Source organism: Penicillium robsamsonii (assembly GCF_028829455.1).
Source record: "Penicillium robsamsonii strain IBT 29466 chromosome Unknown utg000005l_segment0_segment0, whole genome shotgun sequence".
NCBI lineage: Eukaryota > Fungi > Ascomycota > Eurotiomycetes > Eurotiales > Aspergillaceae > Penicillium > Penicillium robsamsonii.
This window is the reverse complement of record NW_026643223.1, coordinates 2,089,421-2,113,638: the sequence shown is the minus strand read 5'-3', so window position 1 is coordinate 2,113,638 and position 24,218 is coordinate 2,089,421. Positions and strand designations below refer to the sequence as shown.

Below are 24,218 nucleotides of genomic sequence, written 5' to 3'. Positions count from 1 at the left end.
TCTAGAAAATCAATCACGTCACGTTGTCATTCTTCCCCGACCATGGCTGCTGCTTTCGATGAGGAAGACCTCGCTATCCCCCTCCCCTCCGACCGTGATCGTCCGCGTGAACGTGCTAGGCCTCCCGCCTCCAACCCCTCCGCCATGTCAATGCCACCCTCCAGGCCGACCGGCAAGGCCGAGGAATCATTGCAGTCACCGTCGACTACCCGAGACATGCAGCGCCTCGACCAGTACCAGACCGTAAAGGTCTTGGGTGAGGGTTCCTTTGGCAAGGTAAAGCTTGCTATTCACCAGCCAAGTGGACGTCAAGTTGCTCTGAAGATCATCCCACGACGCAAGCTACTCTCCCGGGACATGGTTGGCCGTGTGGAGCGAGAAATCCAGTACTTGCAATTGCTACGACACCCTCACATCATCAAATTGTACAATTTCCATCCAAAAATGCAATTGGGGTTTCATTTGACTGACCGTTTTCTCTCTCTTAGGTATACAGTGATTGCAACCAAAACCGATATTGTGATGGTGCTGGAGTACGCAGAGCGAGAGTTGTTCGATTATCTCGTGAGGAAGGGAAGATGCGCTGACGACGAAGCCCGCAAATTCTTCCAGCAAATAATTTGTGCTGTCGAATACTGCCACCGACACAAGATTGTACACCGTGACTTGAAGCCCGAGAACCTGCTCATCGATAACCAGAAGAATGTGAAGATCGCAGATTTCGGTTTGAGTAATATTATGACAGATGGAAACTTCCTCAAGACCAGCTGCGGTAGCCCGAACTACGCTGCTCCAGAGGTCATCTCTGGAAAGCTCTACGCCGGCCCCGAGGTCGATGTGTGGAGTTGCGGTGTGATTCTATATGTGCTGTTGGTGGGACGATTGCCTTTCGACGATGACTATATTCCAGCCCTTTTCAAGAAGATTGCAGCGGGCACCTTCCACATACCTGGATATATCTCATCCGGGGCAGCTCGTTTGATCCGGGCAATGCTTCAAGTTCACCCCGTCCACCGCATTACAATCCCTGAGATCAGACAGGACCCATGGTTCACCAAAAATCTGCCTCAGTACCTAGAGCCGCCACGAGAGGAGTTCATCGCCCCAGGGGTGGACTTGAAGAAGATTGATTCTGCAAAGCTTGACATGGCGAAGCCTCCACCAGTCCAGCACAAAATCCATCGAATTGCAGTTTCCAAACTCGAACGAAGCATGGGATATGGCCGAGAGGATATCGAAGAAGCATTGAGGCACCCGGAACCCAGCGCGATCAAGGATGCCTTCTCCATCGTCGTTGAGAATGAGATGATGCAAACCAATTGTAAGACCTAAACTACTTAATTAACCTACCGCTCTGCTAACGATAGCAGCACCCACGGAAGATAATTTGTTAGCGCAAAATGTCCAGAAAGGAGCGGCGCCTTCATCTGCGGATCGGACTCCTTCGCCTCGTCATCAAGCGCCCCCTGCCCCCGCCAGGGACAGAACCCCTAGTATATCGCGCCGGAGGGTCTCGGAAGATCCACAACAATCAGAATCCGAGGAAGAACCCCGCGTTAGCCACGTCCGGATTCTCCCTACTAGCTTGCCATATGTTCATGACCAACTCATGGAGCAACGTGATCGAGATAAAAGAGCTCGCAACCAAATACTCGAGCAGCGTCGTCAGGAAGCCGCCCAGCGTGACCCAGAAGGACAAGGATCTGCCTACCGGGACATGTCTCCCGCAGAACAGGCTGCCACAGCCCGTGCATTGAAGCCCCACGCACGTAGTGTCGTCGACTTGGATAAGTTGCGATTCGAGCCGCCAACCGGCCAACCCCTCGAAAAACAGCCAAAGCGGAGCCGCAAGTGGCAGTTTGGTATTCGATCCCGAAACCAGCCATATGAGGCCATGCTGTATCTGTACCGAGCAATTGCTGCCCAGGGTGGATTGTGGGATATCCAGCCCGTGGAATCAGGTATGTTTCGGTTGATTGCCCATTTCGAGCTCATTCTTACATCCTTTAGGCACTAATATCGGCCCCGATGCAACCCCCTCCCCTGATAAGCCCAAGCCCTTGCAGAACAAATACCCCGACCTCCCATCTGACTACTATATTCCCAAGGACCCATGGTTTATCCGTGCACGCCTGCTGAAAGAAGGTATCAAGGCTCCTGGGGCATCCACCAGTGTCTACAATAGCCGCAGCGACCTCGAAGAACTGCGCCGCCGCTTCAACATCTCGGGTATCTCTGCCCCAACAGAAGACAGGAGCAGAGAACCCCAGTCCTCCGTACCTGACAGCGGTCTCGCGAGCGGGGCCTCTTCGGTCAATGGACCAACCGGACTCCCGCACATCACCTACGGTGTCTGGGTCTTCCTCGACATCCAGCTTTACCAACTCGAAGAAAACAACTATATGGTTGACTTCAAATGCGATGGCTACCAAAACGTCATCCGCGCCGAAGGCGATACCGAATGGCATCCCATCAGCAAGCGCCTCAAGAACAAAGAGAAGGAGGTGACCAGCGCTTACCCCTTCCTTGATGTGGCGTCTGATCTCGTCGCCCAGCTGGCTGTGGCAAGCTAGACCAGTCTATTTATCTGAGACCTGAATTTGTCTTTTGTTCATACAAAAACGACTATAATTATCTTACATTAATCTTTTTTTATATATTGCTTGCTTGGGTGGTCGCATATGAGCCTTTTGTTTCTGCTGCATTTGGGTGTCTTTCCAGCAAGCGAGTCGTATTGTTGCAGGTTCCATATTGTACGGAGTATGTTTCTGATTTTCTTCCCCCCCCCCCCCTTTCCTATGCAAATATTTCAATTAACTCACCCCCTAGCTGAGTTCATAAATAGGTAGTTAGTCTGAAGCTAGAAATGAGATTTAAGATACTCGATTCAAGAATGTCGTTGAAATAGCCTCAAACAGCCGAGGTCTACCTGATAGTTAGAACTAAGACAGCCAGTTATTGACCACCTCTCACGAGGCAGTTGAATTGAATTTAATTGTATTGAGTACAGTGCTATGCTTTTTTTTTGGTTTTTTTTGGTTTGTTGGGGGGTTTTCTTACTGTTCTTTTTCCTCCCCATCCAAGCCTTCACAAAATCACCCGGAATGAACAAGGTCTGATACCACACATTGGACCAGCATGAACAACAAGTGAGATTGCCAAATCTGAGCTCATGGCCAGCAATGTCAATCCAAGTAAGCACGGCATGCTGTGTACAGCAAGCAACACTTCTTCGGGCATCAACTAATCTTCCATATGTTTTCTCTGACGTTGCTGAGTGGAGTCGAGGAAGAGAGAAATCCATTGAGTCGATGGCGATTGTGCCTTTTAATCAGGTTAATTGCTTTCTTTTTCTTTCATTTTCTTTTCACAAATTGTATTCACTGACCACAAGGCGTACTTTGAGCTTCGTATCAACGACGTCGGGAGTCCATTCAATATCCCGGTGAGGTTGGATTCCCACTAGAACATGCTGGCAAGGACATAATCTGTCAATAGATTTTTTTTTCTTTTATTTCGTTTTCAAATCCTTTTCAAATCCTTTTCAAATCTTTTTTCGATGTGATCATTGGCTGATATCAACGAGCCCCAGGCTGACGGCAAAGTAATCAAAAAGTAGATTGGTGGGTAAATGTAAATCTATTGCTCACCATCCTTGCCGGACTTCTTGGTAGAACCCTGGCCAGGGACACGGTCTATGGCCTTAAGGTAGACCCGTTCACTGCGTCGCCGCTGGCTCTCAGACTGACCACGGTTGGTCCCAGCCCTGCCGATGTGAGCTTGAATCTGAGAGAGATTGACTCCATTCATCTCTGTTGTAGAAACGTACTCGGAACTTCCGTCACAGTGGGTGGTGTTGTTAGTTTGGACGTTGCCATTTGTCGGCTGACTCGATTCGGCCTGAGCGTTGGTACCATGAGTATCCGGAATTTCTCCAATGATATGTCCCCTCCCCGAAAGTCTCTGCTGTGCTTCATAGTCGTTGTCATCCCCTTCGTTGGCGGGACAGGTAGTGGCAGATCGCTGGCGTAGAGCAGCCTGCTTTACCCATGGCTTGAAATGGGGGAGGATTTCAACATCGGGGAAACGAATAGTGCTAGCACGTAGACGTAGGGGTTCCCGGTTGGCAGGTTTGGCGATACGTCCCTTTCGGCCGTTCGAAAGTGCACCTCGACGAGAGCTTCCTGACGCACTTGGAGAATTGGGAATATGACTGAGCTGTTGTTTCGCTCTTTCCAGATTTCGGAGCCTCACCATGTGGCCACGCACCATTTCGATAATCTGGCGGATCTCCTGGAATGTCTTACCGTGACCAACATGTTGGCGCAGCCAATCTGGGACGGGGGCGATGATGGCAGTTGGATGCTTACGGCCCGGAGACCGGGTAACGACACCCGAAATCTTGTGCTCTTGGTCCTGGGCCTTGCCCGCAGGAGTAGTAGATTCGTTTGGATTGGGGGTCTCGGTGGTAGCTTGGCCCTCGGTCTCACGCCCAACACGCATTTGCTCTCGTCGGCGGAGGATGAGTTCGAAACTATCCACTCCATCCCAGTTCTCCATTCGGCTCAGAGATTCTAACAGGAGATCACACTGCGTGAACGGCCATTGGTCTGCACGATAGCGGGCACGTTGGTAGTGCTTTCGGCAATAATGGACCCAGACGCCGAGTGGGAATAGCTTGGTAACGGCCTTGTTTCTGCCAAACACATGCGACACAACCTTTCGATAGTGCATTCCATCGGGCGAGGGATGCATTCGGCATGGGGCAGCAAATTCACACAAATGCTCCTCATCGTTGTCGTTGGTATCCTCTTCTTGCTTGTTGGGCTGATTCCCTAGAGGTCTCAGGTCATCCCCCTGCACTTGCTGCTGTTGATCGTGTGGGTATCCATACAAGTCCCCGTCATTGAGGGTGTAAATCTCCCCAGCAGAGTCCCATGGATGGTCCATAGTAGGAGCACGGCCATGACCACGCTTCGTGTTGATTGGAGATTGTGTCGGGGAGGAGCTAGGCAGATTGTGAGGCATCAGGTCATTGATTCCGGGTGGAACATACATCTCACGAGGATATTGATTGAATCCCATAAATGGAGCTTTGGGTAGTTCCCGGGATACAGAAATGCCAGAGGGTTGAATGGGGCGGCGAGGACTTCTACTACGAGCCCGTTCTTGCCCTCGTGCATGATCAGCTTGTTCCAGTCTACCCCGGTACGGATTTGCACGGTCAGCGGCACTCCTGAGCTGTGCCCCCCGGTTTGGGTCATAAGCAGGATGTGATACATTTGTGCTAGTGAAACGCGGACCCAGTGGTTGGGATGAGCTGTATTGGCGGAGTGGAGTGAGTGGAGGGGTGGAATCGATTGTTCCTCCCAAAGGTATCAGTGGTGAAGTAAGTGGAGGAGAGAGCAGTAGGGACAGGGGTTGGTTTCCCTGGCGGATTGTTTGAGCAGAGCTTCCGAGGCTGATATTTCGATTAGCTGAGATCTTCATAGAACATGATGCTCTTGACATATAAGACGGGCTGGTATCACGAAGCACAGTTCATAGATAGTGAACAAGTAACGGAAAGGCAAAGGAATAGGGGAAAGCCAAAACGAAAGGTGGGATGCCAGATATATGAGACTTGGATACTAGAAAAATAGCGATGCCAGGGGATATATCGTATACTTACGTCGAAGCATATTGGTTTTGATGAGCAGTGTTACTAGGCCTAAGCTCTGCATGTTAGCAAGTCTTGTCCCAAGATAAACGCAGACGTTCATATCACACAGTCACTGGGAAGAGCAAGAATTTCAACTTGTAATACCAAGTCATATATATACATACATTTTGGCGTCCTCGTCGAGGCCCCGATCGCCTTGGGCATCAGGGCCCTGATATTGCATGCTGGATGGACGATATGAAGTGAGATAAGACAAGGGCGATAGACAAGGATAATGAAAGATAGGAGTGTGCGTTTTTGATAACGGACGTGATGAATTCTGACGGCAAAGTCCGTTGTCGATGGTGCACGAGCTGTCTGATAGTTTGAAAAGCTTCAGGTGCTGGGCGAAAATGGAAACAAGGACAGTGGGAGAATAGGATAAGGGAGAAGGAGCAGTACTGGAATAGGATGGGCTTTTATAAGTTTGCAGGAAATTGCCTACAATGTTTGTGCTGGATCGAGTTGAGATGACTTTTTCCCTTGGCTGGATATCATCACCCCAATGTCTACACAGCGTGGGTTTGCGCATTGTGTGTGCTCTTAGTTGGTAGCCAGATGACCTGGAATAGTCGGGTCTCGAGGACCGATTCCTTGAATATGATGGTGGTGCTGATATCTAGGGACTCACACATGATGTAGGACATTGGTTTTAAACTCAAGAAGCATCGCCGGATCCTAGAAGACTGTAAAAGTAATGAGGCTGGCTCACGACCTGAGCGTAATATCTTCATATCCGACAACATGGTGTGAAGGACAGCTGTGGCAGCCAGAGTAGCAATGAAATTCACTGGAGAAAGCGGGCTATCAGGAACACTATATAAGCAATGCTGAGGACTACTCTCAGACCACCGGACGACTACATCAATGAACTTGTCAAACATAGTCTCAGGTTTACAGAAGCATCTAGTAGGAAGTAAAGTGTCACTTTAAGGTATCATTGGTTATTCGTGTTATGCGTACATCAAAAACTATATCCCCCGTAAATCAAATCCATAATCCCATGTTTGCCGGATATCAAGAGCAATGCAATCTGAAAACCAAAAAAAAATGAAGAAAACCGGGGGCATATCCCCAGTACCAAAAATAAAACAGCATCAGTCATCCATACATTCAAAAAAGGATTCGGTTTATCTAGCGTAGCCAATCGACGCCGGTTGTCTTGGTACGTATTTTCGAACGGCCCCCCGGCCAGGGCTGCACGCCGTAGAGCCAATGTCGATCGTACTCAATTCTCGACTCAAGGCATCCATGCGGACGTTTCCATTTGGATTGCCAGACATGACGGGGTAGCCTGGGCTTCCTCCGGTGATTGGCACCTTGGTTGGAATCGGGGGACCTGGGCTATAGTCATACAGCGGCGTACGAGACCCCGGAGATGGCGAGACTGAGCCTCGAGAAGAGCGCGGCCGTTCAACCGAAGTGGGTGTACTGTAACCCCGAGGTTGCACATAGCTGTTAGGGCGCTCACGTGCGTAGTCCGGTCGAGGTGGAGTTCGAACCATTGACCCCGGACTGACGTTCACATGGGTGGGTGTGTACTTGATTGGGCGATCCGACGGATAGGTAGTGGTCTCTGCTCTGAATCCGACGCGTGGAGGGCCTGTGCTACGTGATGAAGGAGAGTCGTTGCCTCTAGAAGTTGGGCGAGGCGAGTGTTTAAAGCGGATGATAACCTCGGGCTTACGGTTCTTCCGTTCTGGTTCGGGCGCCCATGTATCGGTGGGAAGATGGTCAGAGGGGTCAATCTCACGACCGTCATCCCCGATAATTGGGTGATCCATGTCTCGATGGGGTTCGGTCTTTCCACGTATCACGGCATCTCTAGCTTGCGAAGGCGAGTCGTATGCCGGGGAAGGATCTCGGCTAGGGGGGTGCGACGCATTCGGATTTAGAGAAATGTAGGAGTCGGGAGAGAAAGGGATTGAAGAACCCTCACGGACGTCCGAAGAAGAGGGCCGCGGACTGACTGATTTCCGGGTCACAGCTCGCATATCAGGGCTCACAGATCCACCTCTGCTAGAAGTGGGTCTTTGTTCAATCGGTCGGGGGGATGTTCGCAGAGGGTAGACAGGAGTATCGTACTGGACGGGTGCTGATACAGGGACTGGTGCAGGCGGTTGGGAAAGCATAATCTCATCGTCCCATTGGTTGCTGGGTCTGCGGGCTGATCGTTCGAGTGCTGCTCTCTCAGCCGAGTCTTCCGGTTCATAGCCTGCGACGAGGCTTGCGGGCATGGCTTGGGGATTCCCCACCGAAGAAGGCTCCTGATAGCGATCACGGTGGGACGGGGTGGACATGGTTGATGGCAGATGGGGGACCGAGGATCGAGAAGATTGGGGTGTGTAGGGTGCATAGGGGTGAGACGATGTTTTCGGGGTGGACAGCTGAGAATGCGCCCTTCGTGACCGGTGTACTGGTGGAGGAGGTGGGGGCCCGCCATCATCTTCATCCTCTACTCGTGGTTGCATTCCGGCATACTCTGGGTGGTAATCATGACCTCGAGCAGTGATTTGTAGAGGTCGAACTCTATGAGGATGGTACCTTGGGTCATCCACTGGTCCTAGAGAGGAAGGTATAGAGTTCGAGGCTGGCAACTCATGTGCATGCGTTGGTCCATATGACATAGGGTCTAGATCGTATCGCGGCTGCTCTATTCGAGCGTAGAGATCTTGATGTATGGAATGGTATGGCGCTTCCTCGTGGGGATCTGCCTCGTACTGATCTTGCCTGGCGAGGAGATAGTTTCTCGACGCTGGCTGGTCATATTCGGGATGATTCCGCAGTTGCTTCTGCTGTTGTTGCAGCTGTAGTTGTTGCTGCTGCTGCAGTTGTTGTAGCTCTTGTTGCCGGAGCTCTTGTTGCTGTAGTTCTTCTTGCCGGAGCTCTTCTTGTCGTAGCTCTTCCTGTCGCAGCTCTTCTTGTCGTAGCTCTTCCTGTCGCAGCTCTTCCTGTCGCAGCTCTTCCTGTCGCAGCTCTTCTTGTCGTAGCTCTTGTTGTCGTAGCTCTTGTTGCCGTAGCTCTTGTTGTCGTAGCTCTTGTTGCCGTAGCTGTTGTTGTCGTAGCTCTTGTTGTTGTAGCTGTTGTTGTTGTAGCTGTTGTTGTTGTAGCTGTTGTTGTTGTAGCTGTTGTTGTTGTAGCTGTTGTTGTTGTAACTGTTGTTGCTGCTGCTGCTCTTGGTATTGTTGTTGCTGGTGTTGCAGTAGACGCGAGTCGTATGGTGTTTCAACAACTTCATTGGAGGGCAGTTCATGGGTGATTTGTCTGCGGAGAGGAGCAACAGTTGGGACATCCCATTCTTGAGTGTAGTTATCAGTACCATCATACCCGCCCCGAGAGGGAGGCGGAACAGGAGAAGGTGCGCGATAAGCCGATGCATCGTAAGCAGGCTCTGAATGTCTCGGGGCATGAGAGACGGTGTCTGGGGCACCAGATATGGTGTTTGAATGTTCAGGAATGGCGGGTCTCGATGGGACCGGGTGGTGAACTGGAGGCGCAGAGTGAGATTGCTCTGGAGGAGCTGGTCTTGCCACGGCCCCTCCAGGGCCACTGGGCAAGGGTCTTCGCTTGACATCTTTCAATTGCCGGGGACCAGACAGGCCCGTACTGCTTGGAGTACTGGGGACTTTGCCTTGCACTCGGTCAGCGGCTTCTTGTCGGCGTCCAATCAGGACCTCGTCTTGTTCTCTGGTGTCATAGTAGGTCATTTCGATTCGGATCTCTCCTGCATATTTCCCACGCCATTGAAGTGGGTGCCAGTGATCATTCTGACTTCCACCCGGAATGATCAAGCTTTGTAAATCGACCCAGGTCTCGCCGATCATGTCGGTCTTCTTATCATCATTGAATACGGAGACCTTTAACTTGAAGTAATCGGGGGATTCATGTACGGTAAATCGGAGTTCCGAGTCCCTAGGCAAGTAAGCTTCCATTTACACATTTATTAGGGGGACAGCTTACCATCGGGGAGTTTGTCCTCCTCGCAAGTCTGTTTGTGTCTTCTTTGCTTCCTTGCCCAATCGTGCTGCAGCATAGGGATTCTGCTTGCCCATAGTCTTCCGGTTGGGTAGGTTCTTGGCTCGGTCGATGATAGCGACCAAGGTACCGATAATGGGGCCATCGACGGAGATGTCAGCGAAGATGCCCGCCGCATGGTTAACCTTGGAGATCTTCGACATATTGATCACCAGGTATGGATATAAACAGAAACTACCATTGAGCCAAGTGGGAGAGAGGAAGAAGAAAAGCAAAAAGATAAGAGACGAAGTCTTAGAATAGGTGTATTGGAGGTGGCTGGGCTTTGTATCAGATCTGGAATGTTGATTGGTTCTTACCCCTGGCGGTGTCTGGACGGGTCGATTTACCATACCATGGATACATGAACCTTGCATCATCGGAGTAAACTGAAATTTGGAAACTGCCAGAGTCTGATCTCCTATATATTCATTGTATTAATATACTATATATTACAATATACTACATGCTATTCAAGTCTTCTCTAAGTCCTCGTCAAGTCCCCTGCAAGTCTTTGTTATCTAACTCCAGTCAGGTATTCCACATGTAGTGGATCGCCCTCAGCTCAATCGGATCCCCAGCCACCGCGTATTCAGAGATTTGCGCATTCCTGGTGGGACAAGCATAAACTGCCGACCACTGGCAGTCTAGACAAGGTCGTCATCCCCCTATCTTTCGTACTCGTGTTTGTGAATCCAGTTTCAGCTGCATTGGGGCTTCAATAAGCTGTCAAGCCATCGCGGCTCGCGGCTCCCCCACCTTTAGGGAGCTGCACCACGATGGATCTCCGTTTCCCCCCGCCGAATTGCCATAGCGACCACTCACAGGCCTAGTGATCCTGTGTATTCTGAGTACCTTTTTTTGGTACTGCATCTCGTACATTGGCAATATTACTGAGACTGTCTTATTCTGCTCTACACACATCATCCCCTACTGATTCCAGATAATTTCGCGATTAACGATGTTGCCTGCCTCACTGCCTCGGTGGGTTCACTGGGCAATCCCCGCAGGTTACTATAATTAACACTGCGAAATGGTCAAAATGTGGAAGCCTACGATGTACAAAGTACAACGTAGATCCGTCGAATTCCAGTTTTGTCTTGGGGGTCAATTGATGAAAAACATTAGGCTTACTTGAGAAAGATCTCTTGAGGTTGATCGACATTGATGGAGTTGACATATAAAAGCAAGCATCGATACTCCATACAGGATAGATTGCCTGTGAATGAGATAAGTCGCCTATCAGTTAGGAATATCATGCAAATTGTCTGCCGAGAAAAGCTGAATGGCCCAGGGTATGGTGCTTGTAGTGGAATTCCGAGATAGAGAACTTCCAAATGGCTCGAATCCGAGTATCTGAAAGTACCAGCCTAGAGGTAGTTATCTTGTATATTTCGTTGTTACTTATGGACCCATCGAATGTGGATTCAGTCTAGGCACTCTATGTTGTCAGCCTGTCGCATAGCCCTGTACGGGGTACGGAGTACTTTTGATACACAAGTCAAGAATGAAGCCATGACTATCACGGGTGGATGTGCCAAGACCTTGGGTTTTGCTTTGGTGCCTCAGGCCCAAATTCAGCACTCGATGCCCCAGGCAGAAACAGCTACCGCCACCATTCCCGATTGGGCGAAACGAACTTTTTTGATCGGCAGAAAAAAGATGGTCTTCATGAACTTCACGATAGCACTCTAGTCGGCTTAACTCTACCACCCATTGCTCATTCCGGGTTACCTATCCAACTAATATCCCCTAAACAACTACTGTCTATTCACCACTGCAACCATGGCGGCGCCCGTCCTGCCTCTGCAGCAGGTCAAGCTCGCCTCGTTACCCTCGACGCAGTTAACGCCTGAGCAACAATACTGGCGGACATTCAAAAACCCGCTCCTGATCCCGTCGCCGGCCAATGGACCGGTCAACCTCATCACTCAGCCTTCCGTTCCTTCCTCTGCCGCGGCATTCCCATCTCTCACACAACCGCCCGATGTCTTCACCGTGACAACAGGCGCACGAGTCCAGATCTATTCGATTCGCACACGGAAACTTCTGAGAACACTCACACGGTTTGATGATACCGTACGCGGTACTGATGTTCGTGCGGACGGACGTGTCTTGGTGGCAGGTGACGACACCGGTTCTGTGCAAGTTTTCGATGTCAAGTCGCGCGCCATCCTCAAGACGTGGAAGGACCACAAGCAACCCGTGTGGGTGACCAAGTTCTCTCCCAGCGACCCTACCGTAGTCCTTACAGGCAGTGATGACCGTACGGTGCGGCTGTGGGACTTGCCCTCGCAAACTAGTGCGCGTACCTTTGTCGGTCACACCGATTACGTGCGCAGCGGTGCATTCATGCCTGGCTCCATGGCTTCTTCTGGTCTGGTGGTTTCGGGCTCTTACGATCGTACTGTTCGACTGTGGGATCCTCGAGTTGCAAACCGTGCCGCTATGACGTTCAAGATGGGTGCGCCCATCGAGACCATTCTGCCCATGCCCACCGGAACTACAGTTCTCGCCGCGGCCGACAACAAGATTGCGGTGCTAGATATTGTGGCTGGTAAGCCGCTACACATGATACAGAGCCATCAAAAGACTGTCACTGCCCTTGCCCTGGCTTCTAATGGTGAGCGATTGCTCAGTGGTGCACTCGATGGACACATGAAGGTCTTTGAGACTACAGGGTGGAATCCCGTCTCCGGATCCAAGTACCCGTCACCTATTCTCTCTCTACGCGCGATTACTTCCGGAACCGAATACGAGGATAAGCACATTGCTGTCGGTATGCAGTCAGGTCTTCTGTCTATCAAGACCCGACTCTCTGGCCAACAGAAGATCAAGGAGCGGGAACGCCGGAAGGAAATGGCAGCCCTGCTGGAGGGCAAATTGGAGGAGCACGACCGGGAAGTCGCTAAGAAGAAGAAGACCCGTGGTTCTGGTTGGGAAAAGCGTCTGCGGGGACGCGATTTCATCGGAGAGGGTGTGGAGATTGTCATTCAGGGCCAGGATCAGAAGAAGCGGAAGAGAGAGCAACCTTGGGAGAACGATCTCCGTAAGGCACGCTACGCTGCTGCGTTGGACCAGGTCCTCACGTCGGCCGACAAGACTGCACAACTTACACTGCTTACGGCCCTGCGTCACCGCTCCGCCCTCCGCGCCTCGCTCAAGGACCGCGATGAGGTCACCCTGCAGCCCGTTCTGCAGTGGATTCACAAGAATATCCGTGAACCCCGCCTGGTCGATCTCAGCGTCGAGGTCGCCATGAACCTTCTCGATATCTACTCTGGAAACCTGGGCCAGTCCGCACAGGTAGACAAGATGGTGGAACGTCTGCACCGCCGGGTGCGCGACGAAGTCGAGATGGCCCAACAAGCGTGGCAAACAAAGGGAATGCTTGATATGTTGAAGGCAACCTGATCTGACGGCCTGGAATCGCAACTTGGAGTTCGGGGTGTCTGGGATTCGCACACTCGGTGTATATGGCGGGCCATCTTTTGTACAGGATTTGCATAAAGAATAAAAGTCGAACTATTTACCATCACTGGCCGTAACATCATTTATTCGTATTCTAACCATGTGTTAAATATTCAACTCTGAGAATCCACCAGCAGGCGGCTGCAGCCAATTCCGCGCATCATACTCCCATCCCTCTGCGCCCTCAATAACATGGAAGGTATAGGCATACCGACTATTCGGGCTGGTATTCTTCTCGCTCTTGTGCAAAACATTCCCATGAATGAGCACAAGCGATCCAGCCTTGATATCAAGGATCTCCAGATCTTCATCTGTAGTCTCCAAACTCTTCTCCTCCTCCATTCCTTTGGGGAGGGAAGGTCCCCGATTCTCAATGAACTCCGTCCCAGTCCCATTCTCCTTCCTCACAAACCTCCTAGCGATATGGCCGCCTTTACTCCCCGTATGCGACCCCTTGTACATACCCAGCGTCCCATTCGCCGGACCCGCATCCTGCAGCGCATACCACCAGCCTACAGCAGAAGGTGGGTTCGTATACAAAAACTCCGAATCGCGATGGGATGGCACAGCTCCACCAATCGAAGGCTGCTTGCAGATAACCATACTCTGCAGCACGCGGGGATTAGAAAAGCCCAGGGACTGTGCGACGGTAGCGTTCCGCTCGTTCAGTGATATGGCCTTGAAAGGTGGCGACAAGGTATGCAGCGAATGACCAATCTTGTTGACGGCGCGATTCTTGGGCTTCAGTAGAGCGGCTCGGCCGGTCAGGGGATCAGGCTCGGTGCTGAACGCATCTGGCTCGAAAAAGAAGCGAATCTTGTCGCCTGAGTTCAGAAAGTAGTCGTCACCTACATGGTCGGCGGTTTCGTCGCCCGTTGTGAACTGGGTGAGGGGGTGGGATTCTAGTGGGAACTCCTCGAGGAGTTTGTTTGTTTCGGCGAGGAGAGCGGTGACCTCGGTTGGGGTGAGATAGTCGGGGAGGACGAGGTACCCGTTCTCCTTGAAGGAGGCGACTTGAGCTTCGGTGAGTCCAGCCATTAGGTGCTTTATTCTCCAGGGTTGGAGATGAGTTGGTTTGTTAAAAAGCGGGGACAGGTACAGATGATAAGCGGTTTCGATACGTCCAGTGCCTTATCTAGCCATCGTCCGTGCACGCAGCATCTATGGACAACACCTACACGTTCAATACATGCTCTGTTTCCCCGGATCAGTTCTCGTGGGGTATCTCCAAACCCCTTGGCCACACCGATGGGTCTTTGCCTCTTCCATAGAGCTTAGTTGCCACAGGAGGCAATGATGCAAGCGGCAAGTAAAGCTTGCCACAAGACAAGAGGGACGAAGTATATAAACATATCGAAATTGAGCAGGTTGAACTTCAAAAACAACAAGACAACTTGTACACCGATGCCAAACAGTTCACACAAAGACGCTTCCACAAGCAGAGACAAACATTAAAGAAGCCTCGCAAGGTTTAGTATCAATCTTCCATTCACCCTACTAAATAAACTCAACTACAAATCACCCCAAGTGGACCAGATCAACATTTTCCTCTCCCACATCCCACCGAGCGCGACCATTCACCACGATGTCCGACTCTTTCACAAGCTCCTCGTACTATTACAGTTCCACAATAAACGGCAACGACGGCAAGACTACAACCGGACACCGGTATTCAACAACTTCATACACCAAACCCGACGGTACAACAATCGTACGTACCGCCCAGCAAGACTTAGGCCAACCAGCAATCGTTGAAGAACGGCACTACGACAACACAGGGCAGGAACAGCTGGCTTTACCTGGACCGGTAGGTGGTACATCTGCAGGTGGAGTACGACGCATCACCGACCTAGAGGATGATGTTTCATGTTCCCAAAATTCCCCACCCCAAAGTTCCACGCCCAATGTCCTTGCTGATATTGGGGGTGCGGCGGCTCAGCTCTTGGATGGGGACGGGGAGGACGATTCGTTTAATTTGGCTTCTTCACCGCTGGGGTCTAGGGTTTATGACCCCGTGACCGGCACTTATAACGACCAACCTGAGTATGATATCGGTGGAGTTACTAGGCGTCACAAGGATATGAAGGATGCCGGTGGTCGTAGGCTCGGACGGGATGTGGATTTTGCTGCGGATGGCCTCTCGTCTTCGGCGAGGGAGAACCGCGCGTATGAAAATCCTAGTACAGGCAACAGGCTGCGGAGAGAGAGTGACGTGGATGTTAAGAATGTATTTTAGGGTGAGTGGATTGGCAAGTAGTTGCACTTTGCTTCTTGCTATATATAAAATCAAAAATGATGAGTTCTTCATGCATATGTCGTGAAGGATATCGAGAGATTAAATCCAAACTTTCCGCCCCAATATACGTAGGTCTAGTCACGTAGACGTAAACGTCCCTCTGACCAGCGGTTACGCGCCTTCTCCCACCACTCCGGGATCTCGTAGGACCAGTGGCACAGCATACCAGCAATAAATCCGACCGCGTCATTCTTGAACCCTACCAGCAATCCCACAGTGACCATCATGACAGTCCAGCGGCGACTGCGTTCTTCATCCGTGAGAACAGGGCCAATATGCTGCCCCGTGTTTGACAAAAGGCCAGTACCGGCCTCGCTGAGGTCCTGGGCACCAGTGGTGTTGAGGCTCTCGCCCACGCTAAGCAGCTCCGCGCCAGCTGCAATAACCATCACACCGAGCAAGGCGATAGGGAACCGCTTCAGAAGGTCAACCAAGGTCTCTCCGAAGAGAAGGCCGATAAGCAGTTTCAACAGGCCGAGGAAGATCACACTTGCTCCTGAGCGAGCTCCGAACCGATATTGCGCTGCAAGACCACCAGATCCATGGCAGACAGGCATAGCACCGAACCAGCAACCAATTAAGTTCATGCCGGCCACACTCAGCCCGATGTGGGTAATAGATGGAGTGTGTACCTTCGGGAGCAGATCATGCGCCAAGTGGACAACCGCCACGATGGAGTTGAGGGTGGTAAGAGGAATTTGACCAATACCAGCATCCACAGCACCGACGCGCCATTGAAGCGGGGTCGGAACCAGAGCGAAAGGATGCCACACCTCGAAACTGGGCATATGCCCCGCCAGTGCAGTCAGAATGATAGCAAAGAGCAGACCCAGCGCTAATACACCGATAGCATAGGGTACTCGGCGATAAATATTGGTGAGCAGAAGCACAGAAAATGCGGCAACTGCCCAGATGCGGTTATCGGCCCAGGACGGGCTGATCCAGCCCAAGGGATGGAGCATGGTGCTACAGGCTGCGATGATCAAGGATAATCCCGCCCCAACTTGGATACCCTTGATAACTGGAATTGGAATTACACTGGTGAACCAGTGCAAGATTCCAGTCAAGCTGAAGACAAGGATACAGGCGCCGACGAAGATCCCCGCCGCAGCGATCGTGCCATTTGAGAAACTACGCGCGATGGCCACTGCGGCGATGGCCTTCATCGGCTGAACTGGCAGCGGAATACCGAAGAACACACCCGTTAGAATATTGAAAATCCCCGAGAAGATCAACGTGCTGGCAAGGGAGACGGTGCCGTTGACAGCTAGCGCAATCGCGATAGGCAGGAACGTGCCTAGATCGCCAAACGAGCCTGAGATCTCGGAGACATAGTGGCGCTTGAAGGTGCGTAGATTATGTGCGTTTATTTCGCGCAATGACTGGATGGCCATGTTGGGATAATTCTTGGGAAGAGGAAGAGAGCCCTAGAAGGGGCGCTTCCTTTCATCGGATCGGAGCCTGGGCGATCCGCCCCGCTGATGTCGTATACGTCGAGAATCCTGTTTCAACCTTGCAATTTAAATACCCATGTCACTTAATTTAGATGTGTTTGTCAAATCTTGAATTATTTACAGCATCCCTGTCTGAAAGCATCGCAAAACAGACTGTTGTGCTCTTTCTATGACTCGATGCCTCAACTTCGCACTGGAAATATTATCGCGTAGCACTAGGGCTAAATTTCTATCTCTCAATGGTAAAAAATACTCCACATGGTAAATGTGTACTTTGTAAAGAATGGGGACTGATTTTGAGAATAGGAAAAAGTTTCTTTGCAAAAAACACTTGTACCGAACGGAGAATAAGTTGTCTCCATTGAAATATCTAAACAGCCTGCCTCGTAATAGTCACGCCGGTCTTGAAGTGCGGACAAGGAAGTTGATGTGACATATAGAATCCTCATCTTCATTCATTAGCAGCATAATATCTTTAGACCTGCCCAAAAATCACCACAGTAGCTATCATGAGTGCAACTTCGGCTGTCACCTATCAGAAGGTTTGACAGAAGGATAAAGACAAATGAGCCGAATGCCCGTGAAGATATAGAAGGTTTGGTAGAACATCCCAATAAGGAATGCGATATCATACCCCGATGTACTTATATATTTGCAGGCTTGCCCTACCTTCCCATTTAGGAAGTGCGTCACCTACCTAAGTATCTCCAATTCATTAAGCCGCTGGCGGGGCATAGATACCTCTGAACTTATTTCCTTTCATCTTCTTTCCTCCTTCACATTTCTCGGGGTTTCTGGACATCTACTGCTACTTGATAATGACTTTGACCATCCACTATGACAACCTTCCACCATGTGAACCACCTATCACGGCCTTGATAACCTTCCGCTATTGTCATGACAGCCGTCCACCATGAGAGCCTATAGTGAAAGTACTCGGGCCGGTAGTTTAAATGCTACTCACTGCAATTTGCCGCGGGCAAATCAACAACTGGGCGTGGCATCATAAAGCGACCCAGTCAACAACGGCTTTCACCAGCTGTCTCAAACAAAGCAGCAACCTTTTATTCCATCTTCGATACATTGCATCCAATCCCCATCCATATCATTCACCACCATCCTTACCACCATCCTCATTCTCATCAAGTCTTCCTTCACTAGCAGCTCCCCTGAATCCAAGCTTTTCTTCTTGCATCCTTGCTAACAGAAGGCCTCTCGAATTACGATATCGACGCTTTGTTTGGATATTGCGAAGTTGCCTTGGCTGGCAAATCCAACTACCTCCCTCAACCCTAATGAGCTCTTCAGCAACTGGTTGTCCGCAGGTTGTTGTGGTGTTTTGCAACTTTCAGCTTGCTGTCTCGCCCGAGTTTAATACTCAGAGTGATATAGAAGGAATGACTTTTGCATAAAGCATGAACACTATTTACTAGCATTTTCATCTCATTTTGTGCTTTGCTTTTTGCATAACCTATGATCTCTCCTGTTATGAACCAGGTCTTTAAACAAAAAGTCCACGGGTGCTATTCAAGATACAAGATACCGGAATTGGGAAGACGTGGGGGGATAAATAAGTAAACATAGCAAGCCCCACTCAGCATGTGATGGCATGTGATAGCATGTGACATCGTAATCTCTGGAAGATTTTTAGGGTACCTTATTAAAAGATCTTGGAACCAGTTGACTTTGGGTCTTGTAAGGTATGTATTTGCTCGACGATCCTTCAATCTTAAGGTTTGACTGTAATGGGCATTATAAAATTAGCGGCTAAATAGTCAGATATTTAGCTAGTGGCCTAGACCGTTTATTATCCATGGACCGTAGACGGCGAGATCAATCTATAAAGCCATTTAGGAGAAACCTAAGAAATAGGAATAAGGGCTAAAAAAGTAAATCTGCGCCCCACAGCACTAAAGATAAACGAACAACAAAGCCACCAGATGGAGATCCGGCACGTCGGGATGCGTTCTAGCCGTTCCGTGCTTCATAATGACCCCGGGGATGGGAATTATGAGATCCCGATAGGACAAAAGAAAGTGTGGCGACTCCCCCACAGGTCCATTTTTCATAATTCAAAGAATGCAGGCTCGGCGAGACTATAAGCCGATTCTATGTAAAAAAAAGGTCCACTATGCCGGTCGGGTAGAGAGAAGATACGGGACCGGTTCAGCACATGGCTCGGGACCTTCAATTCCCGTTTTCGGGATACTAGAAATTCCGCTGACTGAGCATAAGCCTAGGAACTTTGGAAATTGATTGGTTTTGTGGGTTTTATGCAGAATGATCAGGCTCCCTTGGTTCAAACAAGTCCTTGATCTACAGATCTACCGAATCATAGCACGAGGATTCTCGCAAGGTCTTTATTAACTAGTATTGTTATTTTTTTTTTCGATTACTCCGACCTCCGACTTGACCCACAGTTCCATTATAATGGAAGATGTCATCCACAACGGCCGGAAATGGCCACTGGCCCGACTCTTTAAATATCAGATTCCTCCCTTTTCATAATTTGTTTTGGTTAATCATATCCCTGTGTTCACCATTGATATTTCAGCATGGCTTCGGCATCAGATAGCTCGATCGAGCTAAAAGAGATGCTTGAACCAACTCCACCTCATACCGGAGATGCATCAACGCTTGATGACTCGCCTATGTCACTCATCGACCAAGACGATGTTGAGACCCTTACCAAAATAGCTACTCAACGGTCACGCCAACAATCGATTTCCGGAACAAATCTAACAGCCCTCGCTGAACAAGATCCATCTCTCGATCCCCAGTCTGGAAAGTTCGACTTGCAAAAATGGCTTAAACTAGCTTTCACCGATATCAGCCGGGATGGCCACGCGGGACACTCATCGGACATCATTTTCAAGCAACTTAATGTATACGGATCGGGCGCTGCGCTGCAGTTCCAAAATACAGTCACATCGAGCCTAACTGCCCTCGTTCGGGTGCCCCAAATCATTCGTGAATCACGTTCTCCTCCAAGGCGAATCCTCAAGGATTTCAACGGCCTCTTGAAAAGTGGTGAGCTGTTGCTTGTGCTTGGTCGACCAGGTGCCGGTTGTAGTACACTTCTGAAGTCCATGACTGGAGAGCTGCACGGTTTGGATATGGCCAAGGAGAGTACCATTCATTACAATGGTAAGATTCAAGCTCTAGCATTCTACAATAGAGCTAACAATCACTAGGAGTTCCCCAATCTCGCATGATGAAAGAGTTCAAGGGCGAACTAGTATACAACCAAGAGGTACGGGTCCCAACATCGACATCAATGACACTCTGCTAATTTTTGAATTGCACAGGTTGATAGACACTTCCCTCATCTGACCGTCGGCCAAACTCTGGAGTTTGCAGCTGCAACGCGAACTCCCGCCCATCGGTTCCAGGGCATGTCACGCGCAGAATTTGCCAAATACATGGCTCAGATCGTCATGGCTGTCTTTGGACTGAGCCACACATATAACACTCGCGTTGGAGACGATTTCATCCGTGGTGTGTCGGGTGGTGAGCGAAAGCGTGTCAGTATTGCAGAGATGGCCCTATCCCATGCTCCAATCGCTGCCTGGGACAACTCTACTCGAGGATTGGATTCTGCCACAGCATTGAAGTTTGTCCAGGCTTTGCGACTATCCTCTGATATCACTGGCTCGTGTCATGCGGTCGCTGCTTATCAGGCAAGTCAAAGCATCTACGATGTATTTGACAAGGTGATTGTACTTTACGAAGGCCACCAGGTCTTCTTTGGACCTGCTGCTGCGGCCAAGTCCTATTTCGAAAACCAAGGCTGGGATTGCCCGGCTCGACAGACCACTGGAGATTTTCTCACTTCAATCTCGAATCCTCAGGAGCGTCGAGCCAAGCCCGGCATGGAAAACCGTGTCCCTCGTACGCCTAAGGAATTCGAGACTGCATGGCTCCAGTCACCTGAATACAAGCAATTGTTGAATGAAATTGCTGAATATGAAGGGCAAAATCCCATTGGAGATGATGCAACAGCCCTCGCTGAATTCCAGGAACGGAAGCGTAGCGCCCAGGCCAAACACACTCGGCCCAAGTCTCCATACATGATCAGTATTCCTATGCAAATCAAACTCAACACCGTTCGCGCCTATCAACGACTCTGGAATGATGCTGCCTCAACCATCTCTGTGGTGGTCACTAATATTATCATGGCTCTGATCATCGGATCAGTCTTCTACGGGACTCCGGATGCAACTGCAGGCTTTACGTCGAAAGGTGCCACTTTGTTCTTTGCCGTTCTTCTCAATGCCCTCACAGCAATGTCCGAAATCAACAGTCTCTACTCTCAACGTCCAATTGTCGAAAAACATGCTTCCTTTGCCTTTTATCACCCCTTCACAGAAGCCATTGCTGGCGTGCTCAGTGATATACCAGTGAAGTTTGCATTGGCTGTCGTGTTCAATATCATCCTATACTTCCTGGCCGGTCTGAGACGATCAGCATCCAACTTCTTCCTCTACTTCCTCATCACTTTTGTAATCACGTTTGTCATGAGTGCAGTCTTCCGGACATTGGCCGCTGTCACCAAAACTATATCACAGGCAATGGGTCTAGCAGGTGTCATGATCTTGATCCTCGTTGTCTACACTGGCTTTGTCCTACCTGTTCCGTCTATGCATCCATGGTTCGAATGGCTTCATTACCTCAATCCGATCTATTATGCCTTCGAGATTTTGGTTGCCAACGAGTTCCATGGCCGCGAGTTCCCTTGCTCATCCTTCGTTCCCGCCTACGCCGACCTGTCAGGCAAAGCATTCAGTTGCGCTGTCGCTGGTTCGGAGCCAGGCTCTAGAACAGTTAACGGTGACCGGTATATTGAACTGACCTACAGCTACACCTACAGCCATGTCTGGCGCAACTTTGGTATCCTCATGGCCTTCTTGGTCGGGTTTATGTGCATTTACTTTGTCGCAACCGAGGTGAACTCCGCTACTACAAGCACCGCCGAAGCTCTAGTCTTCCGTCGTGGTCATGAACCTGCCAGTCTCCACCAGGACCACAAGTCAGGAGCCGATGTCGAAAGCAGCGAGCCATCTTCAGCTCAGCCTGCTGCGGGTACAGACGACGAGGGAATGGGTGCCATCCAGCCTCAAACCGATACATTCACTTGGCGCGATGTGTCCTATGATATCGAGATTAAGGGCGAGCCACGTCGTCTGTTGGATCATGTTTCCGGATGGGTCAAGCCTGGAACTCTGACTGCACTTATGGGTGTCAGTGGTGCTGGTAAGACGACTTTGCTTGATGTATTGGCACACCGCACATCGATGGGTGTTATCACTGGTGATATGTTTGTCAATGGTCGTGAACTGGACCAGAGTTTCCAGCGAAAGACAGGCTATGTTCAGCAGCAGGATCTTCACCTCGATACTGCTACTGTGCGTGAGTCTCTGCGATTCAGTGCTATGTTGCGTCAGCCAGCCTCCGTCTCGGTTAAGGAGAAGAACGCCTATGTTGAGGATGTGATCAGAATGCTGAATATGGAGGAGTTTGCCGAAGCCATTGTTGGTGTCCCCGGTGAGGGTCTGAATGTCGAGCAGCGCAAGCTGTTGACTATCGGTGTCGAATTGGCCGCGAAACCCAAGCTACTGCTCTTTTTGGATGAGCCTACCAGGTGAGTACCCTATGTAAAAGATATTCGTGCCTTTCAAATACTAACTATGTCTTAGTGGTCTCGACTCTCAGAGCTCTTGGGCTATTTGTTCATTCCTTCGCAAGCTTGCCGAGCACGGTCAAGCAGTTCTTTGCACAATCCATCAACCCAGTGCCATGCTCTTCCAACAATTCGATCAGCTATTATTCCTTGCCCGGGGTGGTAAGACTGTGTACTTTGGTCCGGTCGGAGACAACTCTAGCACAATGCTCGAGTATTTCGAATCCAACGGTGCGCGTCAGTGTGCAGATAGCGAGAACCCAGCTGAATACATGCTGGGCATCGTCAACGCTGGCCAGAATAACAAGGGCCAGGACTGGTTCGACGTTTGGAAGCAAAGCAACGAAAGCAAGCAGGTCCAGACTGAGATCGATCGAATTCACAAAGAAAAGGAAAACAACCCCCCCGCCGACGATGATAATTCCTCGCGGAGTTACTCTGAATTCGCTATGCCGTTCTGGTTCCAGATGAAACAGGTCACATACCGCGTGTTCCAACAATACTGGCGCATGCCATCTTACGTTCTGGCGAAATGGGGACTTGGAATTGCCTCCGGCCTATTCATTGGTTTCTCTTTCTTCGGCGCCAAAACGTCATTGCAAGGCATGCAGACTGTCATTTACTCTCTCTTCATGATTTGCACCATCTTCTCGTCATTGGCGCAACAGATCATGCCCGTGTTCGTCAGCCAGCGATCGCTCTACGAGGGACGTGAACGCCCCAGCAAGTCCTACTCCTGGAAAGCTTTCCTCGTCGCAAACATCATTGTCGAACTCCCCTACATGGTCATCATGGGTATATTGACTTACGCCTGCTACTTCTATGCCGTCGTTGGAATTCCCGACTCTGCGACCCAGGGAATTGTCATCCTGTTCTGCATTGTCTTCTTCATCTACGCCAGCACATTCACCCACATGGTCATTGCTGGTCTCCCTGACGAACAAACTGCCAGTGCGGTAGTCGTTCTTCTCTTCGCGATGTCTCTCACATTCTGTGGTGTGATGCAGCCCCCAAGTGCCCTTCCTGGCTTCTGGATTTTCATGTACCGTGTCTCCCCATTCACGTACTGGGTCGGTGGCATGGCAGGTGCGCAGCTTCACGATCGCAAGGTGATATGCTCTGCCTCCGAACTAGCCATCTTCAACCCGCCCTCTGGTCAGACTTGCGGACAGTACCTCATGAAGTATGCCCAGGCCGCTGGTGGTCAGCTGCTCAATCCCGAGGCTACGAGTGATTGCAGTTACTGCTCTCTCCGCGTCGCGGATCAGTACCTGTCCACAGCCGGTATCGAATATGGCGATAGGTGGCGCAACTTCGGTATCATGTGGGCTTTCATCATTTTCAATGTTTTCATGGCTACTCTCATGTACTACCTTATCCGCGTGAAGCGCTGGAGCAGTGCCGATTTCAAGCTATCGATGAAGAAACTCATCCCTGGAAAGAAGTCGAAGAGTGGCAAATGAATTCTGTCATTGCCCTCATTGTTAATATTTGTCATTCTTTGTCTACATTTCCTTCTCTATTTTTTTTTGCCCCTTTGGTTCCTTTGTCCTTTCTCCTATGCCCTTTGGACTACTCACTAACCTCGCTGTTCATCTGTCT

General features: G+C 50.3%; 8 protein-coding genes across 8 annotated transcripts; 4 read left to right on the top strand and 4 right to left on the bottom strand.

The window, feature by feature from the left end:
- Positions 1 to 42: 42 nt before the first annotated feature.
- N7447_008844 (serine/threonine-protein kinase) lies at positions 43 to 2,573 on the top strand (the record flags this gene model as incomplete). The annotated part of the gene is made up of 4 exons (XM_057233106.1): positions 43 to 425; positions 489 to 1,321; positions 1,371 to 1,961; positions 2,011 to 2,573. 4 exons carry the CDS (start codon positions 43 to 45, stop codon positions 2,571 to 2,573), a joined length of 2,370 nt encoding a protein of 789 aa, XP_057082648.1.
- Positions 2,574 to 3,639: 1,066 nt separating this feature from the next.
- Positions 3,640 to 5,885, bottom strand: N7447_008843 (putative pathogenicity factor; the record flags this gene model as incomplete). Its single annotated transcript, XM_057233105.1, has 2 exons — positions 3,640 to 5,461; positions 5,827 to 5,885. The coding sequence occupies 2 exons, from the start codon at positions 5,883 to 5,885 to the stop codon at positions 3,640 to 3,642; spliced, it is 1,881 nt and encodes a 626-aa protein (XP_057082647.1).
- A 946-nt stretch (positions 5,886 to 6,831) lies between these two features.
- Positions 6,832 to 9,879, bottom strand: N7447_008842 (uncharacterized protein; the record flags this gene model as incomplete). The annotated part of the gene is made up of 4 exons (XM_057233104.1): positions 6,832 to 8,496; positions 9,021 to 9,250; positions 9,309 to 9,613; positions 9,662 to 9,879. 4 exons carry the CDS (start codon positions 9,877 to 9,879, stop codon positions 6,832 to 6,834), a joined length of 2,418 nt encoding a protein of 805 aa, XP_057082646.1.
- Positions 9,880 to 11,500: 1,621 nt separating this feature from the next.
- Positions 11,501 to 13,129, top strand: N7447_008841 (snoRNA-binding rRNA-processing protein UTP15; the record flags this gene model as incomplete). Its single annotated transcript, XM_057233103.1, has 1 exon — positions 11,501 to 13,129. The coding sequence occupies one exon, from the start codon at positions 11,501 to 11,503 to the stop codon at positions 13,127 to 13,129; it is 1,629 nt and encodes a 542-aa protein (XP_057082645.1).
- A 162-nt stretch (positions 13,130 to 13,291) lies between these two features.
- N7447_008840 (phytanoyl-CoA dioxygenase family protein) lies at positions 13,292 to 14,224 on the bottom strand (the record flags this gene model as incomplete). The annotated part of the gene is made up of 1 exon (XM_057233102.1): positions 13,292 to 14,224. The coding sequence occupies one exon, from the start codon at positions 14,222 to 14,224 to the stop codon at positions 13,292 to 13,294; it is 933 nt and encodes a 310-aa protein (XP_057082644.1).
- Positions 14,225 to 14,771: 547 nt separating this feature from the next.
- N7447_008839 (uncharacterized protein) lies at positions 14,772 to 15,422 on the top strand (the record flags this gene model as incomplete). The annotated part of the gene is made up of 1 exon (XM_057233101.1): positions 14,772 to 15,422. One exon carries the CDS (start codon positions 14,772 to 14,774, stop codon positions 15,420 to 15,422), a length of 651 nt encoding a protein of 216 aa, XP_057082643.1.
- A 134-nt stretch (positions 15,423 to 15,556) lies between these two features.
- On the bottom strand, positions 15,557 to 16,876 carry N7447_008838 (putative sulfate/molybdate transporter; the record flags this gene model as incomplete). The annotated part of the gene is made up of 1 exon (XM_057233100.1): positions 15,557 to 16,876. The coding sequence occupies one exon, from the start codon at positions 16,874 to 16,876 to the stop codon at positions 15,557 to 15,559; it is 1,320 nt and encodes a 439-aa protein (XP_057082642.1).
- Positions 16,877 to 19,491: 2,615 nt separating this feature from the next.
- On the top strand, positions 19,492 to 24,079 carry N7447_008837 (CDR ABC transporter; the record flags this gene model as incomplete). The annotated part of the gene is made up of 4 exons (XM_057233099.1): positions 19,492 to 20,083; positions 20,131 to 20,189; positions 20,245 to 22,577; positions 22,633 to 24,079. 4 exons carry the CDS (start codon positions 19,492 to 19,494, stop codon positions 24,077 to 24,079), a joined length of 4,431 nt encoding a protein of 1,476 aa, XP_057082641.1.
- Between the last annotated feature and the right edge of the window lie 139 nt (positions 24,080 to 24,218).